Genomic DNA, 7,500 nt, shown 5'->3' with positions numbered 1-7,500 from the left:
AGGGAGATGGAGGGAGGAGGAGGCAGAGAGCCGGGGATGCGCGCTCGGGATGCAGGCTCCGCCCCTCCGGGGAGGGATGGAGGAGGAGGAGGGATGCAGGCTCCGCCCCTCGGGGGAAGGATGGAGGAGGAGGAGGGATGCAGGCTCCGCCCCTCGGGGGAGGGAGGGAGGAGGAGGAGGGATGCAGGCTCCGCCCCTCGGGGGAGGGAGGGAGGAGGAGGAGGGATGCAGGCTCCGCCCCTCGGGGGAGGGAGGAGGAGGGATGCAGGCTCCGCCCCTCGGGGGAGGGATGCAGGCTCCGCCCCTCAACGAGGGAGGGAGGAGGAGGGAGGATGCAAGAAGGAGGGAGAGAGCCGGGGATGCGCCCGCTGGATGCAGGCTCCGCCCCTCGGGGGAGGGAGGAGGAGGAGGAGGGATGCAGGCTCCGCCCCTCGGGGGAGGGAGGGAGGGAGGAGGAGGAGGGAGATGAGGGAGGAGGAGGCAGAGAGCCGGGGATGCGCGCTCGGGATGCAGGCTCCGCCCATCAGGGGAGGGAGGAGGGAGACAAGGATGCAGGCTCCGCCCCTCGGGGAGGGAGAGAGGAGGAGGAGGGAGAAGGGAGATGGAGGGAGGAGGAGGCAGAGAGCCGGGGATGCGCGCTCGGGATGCAGGCTCCGCCCCTCGGGGGAAGGATGGAGGAGGAGGAGGGATGCAGGCTCCGCCCCTCGGGGGAAGGATGGAGGAGGAGGAGGGATGCAGGCTCCGCCCCTCGGGGGAAGGATGGAGGAGGAGGAGGGATGCAGGCTCCGCCCCTCGGGGGAGGGAGGGAGGGAGGAGGAGGAGGGAGATGGAGGGAGGAGGAGGCAGAGAGCCGGGGATGCGCGCTCGGGATGCAGGCTCCGCCCCTCGGGGGAAGGATGGAGGAGGAGGAGGGATGCAGGCTCCGCCCCTCGGGGGAAGGATGGAGGAGGAGGAGGGATGCAGGCTCCGCCCCTCGGGGGAGGGAGGGAGGAGGAGGAGGGATGCAGGCTCCGCCCCTCGGGGGAGGGATGGAGGAGGAGGAGGGATGCTGGCTCCGCCCCTCGGGGGAGGGATGGAGGAGGAGGAGGGATGCAGGCTCCGCCCCTCGGGGGAGGGATGGAGGAGGAGGGAGGAGGGAGAGAGCCAGGGAAGGGCATAAGGGATGCAGGCTCCGCCCCTGGGGGAGGGAGAGAGGAGGAGGAGGGAGGAGGGAGATGGAGGGAGGAGGAGGCAGAGAGCCAGGGATGCGCGCTCGGGATGCAGGCTCCGCCCCTCGGGGGAAGGATGGAGGAGGAGGAGGGATGCAGGCTCCGCCCCTCGGGGGAGGGAGGGAGGAGGAGAAGGGATGCAGGCTCCGCCCCTCGGGGGAGGGAGGGAGGGAGGAGGAGGAGGGAGATGGAGGGAGGAGGAGGCAGAGAGCCAGGGATGCTCGCTCGGGATGCAGGCTCCACCCCTCGGGGGAAGGATGGAGGAGGAGGAGGGATGCAGGCTCCGCCCCTCTGGGAGGGAGAGAGGAGGTAGAGGGATGCAGGCTCCACCCCTCGGGGGAAGGATGGACGAGGTGGAGGGATGCAGGCTCCGCCCCTCGGGGGAAGGATGGAGCAGAGGAGGGATGCAGGCTCCGCCCCTCGGGGGAGGGATGGAGGAGGAGGGAGGAGGGAGAGAGCCAGGGAAGGGCACAAGGGATGCAGGCCCCGCCCCTCAGGGGAGGGAGGAGGGAGACAAGGATGCAGGCTCTGCCCCACGGGGGAGGGATGGAGGAGGAGGAGGGATGCAGGCTCCGCCCCTCGGGGAGGGAGAGAGGAGGAGGAGGGAGGAGGGAGATGGAGGGAGGAGGGAGAGAGCCAGGGATGCGCCCTCTGGATGCAGGCCCCGCCCCTCAGGGGAGGGAGGAGGGAGACAAGGATGCAGGCTCCGCCCCTCGGGGGAGGGAGGAGGGAGACAAGGATGCAGGCCCCGCCCCTCAGGGGAGGGAGGAGGGAGACAAGGATGCAGGCTCCTCCCCTCGAGGAAGGATGGAGGAGGGAGGGAGAGAGCCGGGGAGGGAGGAGGGAGGGAGAAAGCCAGGGATGGAGGAGGGAGGGAGAGAGGAGGAGGGAGATGGAGGGAGGGAGAGAACCAGGGATGCAGGCTCCGCCCCTCGGGGGAAGGATGGAGGAGGTGGAGGGATGCAGGCTCCACCCCTCCGGGGAAGGATGGAGGAGGGAGGGATGCAGGCTCCGCCCCTCGGGGGAGGGAGGAGGAGGCGGGATGGAGGAGGGAGAGAGCCAGGGAGCCGCTCTTCCGGGATGCGCTCCAAGGATGCTCTGGCTCCTGGTCCAGCCGGTGGGGGGGGAGGGGAGGGACGTGTCTTAGCAGACCCGTGCTCCCCCCAGACCCCTGCTCCTCCCCCCGGCCCCGCCCCCTTCCCGGCAAGCACCTTGGGTACCGATGTTCTCCCGGACAGGGATGGGCTGGGCCTTCGCGCGTCCCCGCCCCTCGACGGCTGAGGGGGGTTAGGATAGCGGGGGGGGGGGGGGGGGCGGTGCTCGGTAACCCGGATGTGGGGGAAGAGAGAGGAGGGATGGAGGAAGGAGGGAGGAGGGAGGAGGGAAGGAGGGAAGAGACAGGAGGGAAGGAGGGAAGAGAGGAAGGAGGGAAGGAAGGAAGGAAGGAGGGAGGGAAGGAGGGAGGGAAGGAAGGAGGGAGGGAGGGAGGGAGGGAAGGAAGGAAGGAAGGAAGGAAGGAAGGAGGGAGGGAAGGAAGGAAGGAAGGAGGGAAGGAAGGAAGGAAGGAAGGAAGGAGGGAGGGAAGGAAGGAGGGAAGGAAGGAAGGAGGGAAGGAAGGAAGGAAGGAAGGAGGGAAGGAAGGAAGGAAGGAGGGAAGGAGGGAAGGAAGGAAGGAGGGAAGGAAGGAAGGAGGGAAGGAGGGAGGGGAGGAAGGAAGGAAGGAGGGAGGGAAGGAGGGAGGGGAGGAAGGAAGGAAGGAGGGAGGGAAGGAAGGAGGGAAGGAAGGAGGGAAGGAGGGAGGGAAGGAGGGAGGGGAGGAAGGAAGGAAGGAGGGAGGGAAGGAAGGAGGGAAGGAAGGAGGGAAGGAAGGAGGGAAGGAGGGAAGGAAGGAGGGAAGGAGGGAGGGAAGGAAGGAAGGAGGGAAGGAAGGAAGGAAGGAAGGAGGGAAGGAAGGAAGGAAGGAGGGAAGGAGGGAAGGAAGGAAGGAGGGAAGGAAGGAAGGAGGGAAGGAGGGAGGGGAGGAAGGAAGGAAGGAGGGAGGGAAGGAGGGAGGGGAGGAAGGAAGGAAGGAGGGAGGGAAGGAAGGAGGGAAGGAAGGAGGGAAGGAAGGAGGGAAGGAGGGAGGGGAGGAAGGAGGGAAGGAAGGAGGGAAGGAGGGAGGGGAGGAAGGAAGGAAGGAGGGAGGGAAGGAAGGAGGGAAGGAAGGAGGGAAGGAAGGAGGGAAGGAGGGAGGGGAGGAAGGAAGGAAGGAGGGAGGGAAGGAGGGAGGGAGGAAGGAAGGAAGGAGGGAGGGAAGGAAGGAGGGAAGGAAGGAGGGAAGGAAGGAGGGAAGGAGGGAAGGAAGGAGGGAAGGAGGGAGGGGAGGAAGGAAGGAAGGAGGGAGGGAAGGAGGGAGGGGAGGAAGGAAGGAAGGAGGGAGGGAAGGAAGGAGGGAAGGAAGGAGGGAAGGAAGGAGGGAAGGAGGGAAGGAAGGAGGGAAGGAGGGAAGGAAGGAGGGAAGGAAGGAAGGAGGGAAGGAAGGAAGGAAGGAGGGAGGGAAGGAAGGAGGGAAGGAAGGAAGGAAGGAAGGAAGGAAGGAAGGAAGGAGGGAAGGAGGGAAGGAAGGAGGGAGGGAAGGAAGGAAGGAGGGAAGGAAGGAGGGAAGGAAGGAGGGAGGGAAGGAAGGAGGGAAGGAAGGAAGGAAGGAAGGAGGGAAGGAAGGAAGGAAGGAGGGAAGGAAGGAAGGAAGGAGGGAAAGAAGGAGGGAGGGAAGGAAGGAAGGAAGGAAGGAAGGAAGGAGGGAAGGAGGGAAGGAAGGAGGGAAGGAAGGAGGGAAGGAGGGAAGGAAGGAGGGAAGGAGGGAAGGAAGGAGGGAAGGAAGGAAGGAGGGAAGGAAGGAGGGAGGGAAGGAAGGAAGGAAGGAGGGAAGGAAGGAAGGAAGGAAGGAAGGAAGGAGGGAAGGAGGGAAGGAAGGAGGGAGGGAAGGAAGGAGGGAAGGAAGGAAGGAAGGAGGGAAGGAAGGAAGGAAGGAAGGAAGGAAGGAAGGAGGGAAGGAAGGAGGGAGGGAAGGAAGGAGGGAAGGAAGGAAGGAGGGAAGGAAGGAGGGAAGGAAGGAAGGAAGGAAGGAGGGAAGGAAGGAAGGAAGGAGGGAAGGAAGGAAGGAAGGAGGGAAAGAAGGAGGGAGGGAAGGAAGGAAGGAAGGAAGGAGGGAAGGAGGGAAGGAAGGAAGGAAGGAAGGAAGGAAGGAAGGAGGGAAAGAAGGAGGGAGGGAAGGAAGGAAGGAAGGAAGGAGGGAAGGAGGGAAGGAAGGAGGGAAGGAAGGAGGGAAGGAAGGAAGGAGGGAGGGAAGGAGGGAAGGAAGGAAGGAGGGAGGGAAGGAGGGAAGGAAGGAAGGAGGGAAGGGAGAGGAAGGATGGAGGGAAGGAAGGACGGAGGGAAGAGACAGGAAGGATGGAGGGAAGAGAGGAAGGAAAGAGAGAGGAAGGAAGGAGGGAAGGAAGGAGGAAGGAGGGAGGGAAGAGACAGGCCGAGAGGAAGGAAAGAGGCAGGAAGGCGGGAGGGAAATGGGCAGAGAGTCCCCCGCACTGCAAAGGCAGAGAGCGGCAGGCGGGCGGCTGCGGGTTCGAGGCCAGCCTGGTCTGCGGAGCGAGTTCCAGGACAGCCAGGGCCCCGCGCAGGCCCCAGGGCGTGGTCCAGGTCGGGGAGACCCAGCGCATCCGGCCTCGCAGCGCCGGGGTGACCCCACCTGGGGGGTGAAGTGAAACGAAACAAACAATAAAGTCATAAAACAAATCCATACAATCAATCAAAAAACATATATAAAATGCAGAGTAAAATGACAAACTAAAATTACAACCTAAACACATGAAACACATACAAATAAAACATGAAACGCAAAATAAAATCCAATAATAAAGTGAAATTAAAACGTGAAATACAAACTCAAAGAGGACAATTAAATGACACAAAAATTAAAATAAAAGACAATTACAAAATAAATATATAAAATACATGAAATAAACTACGAAATCAAATACATCAAATCAAATCAAATAATAAAATTACACACTAAATATTGAAAAATGAATAAAAGAAAAGATGAAATACAAAATAAAATAATAACAGGAAACGAAATTAAAATCAAAATATAAAATACAAAATAAAATAATAAAATAAACTTAAAATCAAAATGAAATAATAAGATAATAAAATAAAAAATAAATAAAATGAAAATAAAATATTAAAATACAATTACACAATAAATATATGAAGAAAATAAAATAAAATATGAAATAAATACAAAATAAAATAATAAAATTACATTAAAATCAAAATCAAAATAAAATAATAAAATAAAATTACAAAATAAATATGTAAAACAAATAAAATAAAATATGAAATGCAAAATAAAATAATAAAATGAAATTAAACTAAAATATAAAATACAAAATAAAATAATAAAATGAAATTACAAAATAAATATGTAAAACAAATAAAATAAAATATGAAATACAAACTGAAATAAAATAATAAAATTAAATTACATTAAAAATAAAATTAAAATGTAAAATAAAATAGTAAAAAATGAAGTTAAAAATAAAAATGTAAAACAAAATAAAATAATATAATAAAATGAAATGAAAGAAAAATATAAAATTAAAATAATAAAATTACAAAGTAAATATATAAAATAAAGTATAAAATACAAACTGAAATGAAATAATAAAATTAAATGACATTAAAAATAAAATTAAAATGTAAAATACAAAATAAAATAATAAAATGAACTGAAATAAAATTAAAATGAAATAATTAAATAAGATTACAAAATAGAGAGAGAAAATAAAAAATATAAAATACAAAATAAAATAAAATAACGAAATGAAACGAAAATAAGAAAATAAAATTACAAAATAAATACGTTAAAAAATATAAAAGACAAAACGAAAAACTGAAATGAAATGAAAATAATGAAATTACAAAATAAATATGCAAAATAAAGACAATAAAACATGAAATACGATAGGAAGTAAAATTTGAGTGAAATTAAGTCAAATTAAAAATAAAAACAGGAAATAAATACAAGATCAAATAAAATAATGAAATGGAATAAAAAGTAAAATAATAAAAACCACGAAATAAATGTAAAATGGGTAAAAAAAAATATATGAAATACGAGCGCGCGGCTCTGGCTGCACCTACGCCCGCGGGCCAGCGGGGGGCGCCGGATCCCGCTGCGGGAGCCGGGACTCGAACCCGGGGCCTCTGGGACAGCAGCCGGCGGCGCCGACGGGGCCAGACCCCAGGGGACGCTGTGAGGACGCGGGGGAGGGGGTGGGGGGCGCTGGGTCAGCTTCCAAGAGGACTCGGCTTTGCTCTCTCTCTCTCTCTCTCTCTCTCTCTCTCCCCATCTCTTCCCCCTCTCTCTCCCTTTCTCCCTCCCTCTTTCCCTCCCCTTTATCTCTCCCTCTCTCCTCTCTCTCTCTCCATCTCTCGCTCTTTTTCCTTCTCTCTCTCCCCCTCTCTCTTCCTTCTCTCTCTCAATCTCTCTCCTCTTTCCCTTTCTCTTCCTCTCTCTCTCTCTCTCCCTCTCTCGCTCTCCCTCTCTCCTTCTCTCTCCCTCTCTCTCTTTCCCTCTCTCTACCTCTGTTTCTCCCTTTCTCTTCCTCTCTCTCTCTCTCTCTCCTTCTCTCTCCCTCTCTCTCTTTCCCTCTCTCTACCTCTGTTTCTCCCTTTCTCTCCCGTCTCTCTCTTTCCCTCTCTTTTTCCTTCTCTCTCCCTCCCTCTCCCCATCTCTCTCTCCCTCCCTTTCTCTCTCTCCCTGTCTCCTTCTCTCTCTCCTTCTCTCCCTCTCTCTCTCCCTCCCTCTTTTTCTCTCTCTCTCTCTCTCTCTCCATCTCTCCCGTTCTCTCCCCTCTCTTTTTCCTTCTCTCTCTCCCTTTCTCTCTTCCTTCTCTCTCTCAATCTCTCTCCTCTTTCCCTTTCTCTCCCTCTCTCTTTCTCCTCCCTCTGTCTCCCTCTACCTCTGTTTTTCCCTTTCTCTCCCGTCTCTTTTTCTCTTTTTCCTTCTCTCTCTCCCTCCCTCTCCCCCTCTCTCCTCTCTCTCTCCCTCCCTTTCTCTCTCCCTCCTCCTCTCCCTGTCTCCTTCTCTCTGTCCCTCTCTCTCTCTCCCTCTCTCTTTCCCTCTCTCTCTCTCTATCCCTCTTTCCCTCTCCCTCTCTCTCTCTCTCTCTATCCCTCTTTCCCTCTCTCCCTCTCTCTCTCTCCCTCTCTCTCTCCCCCTCCCTCCCTCTCTCTCCCTCTCCCTCTCTCT

The 7,500-nt window shown here is 54.7% G+C and overlaps 1 protein-coding gene across 1 annotated transcript in view; it reads right to left on the bottom strand.

Moving 5' to 3' along the window:
• The window catches only part of Prr36 (proline rich 36), a 22,186-nt gene that overhangs the window by 11,935 nt on the left and 2,751 nt on the right, over positions 1-7,500 (bottom strand). The window contains exon 2 of the mRNA XM_060375874.1: positions 6,390-6,499. Coding sequence (XP_060231857.1) covers positions 6,390-6,499 — 110 coding nt within the window. The remainder of the gene's footprint in view (positions 1-6,389; positions 6,500-7,500) is intronic.

The sequence above is a fragment of the Meriones unguiculatus genome (assembly GCF_030254825.1).
Source record: "Meriones unguiculatus strain TT.TT164.6M chromosome 13 unlocalized genomic scaffold, Bangor_MerUng_6.1 Chr13_unordered_Contig_2907, whole genome shotgun sequence".
NCBI lineage: Eukaryota > Metazoa > Chordata > Mammalia > Rodentia > Muridae > Meriones > Meriones unguiculatus.
This window is presented reverse-complemented; position numbering and strand designations above follow the sequence as displayed.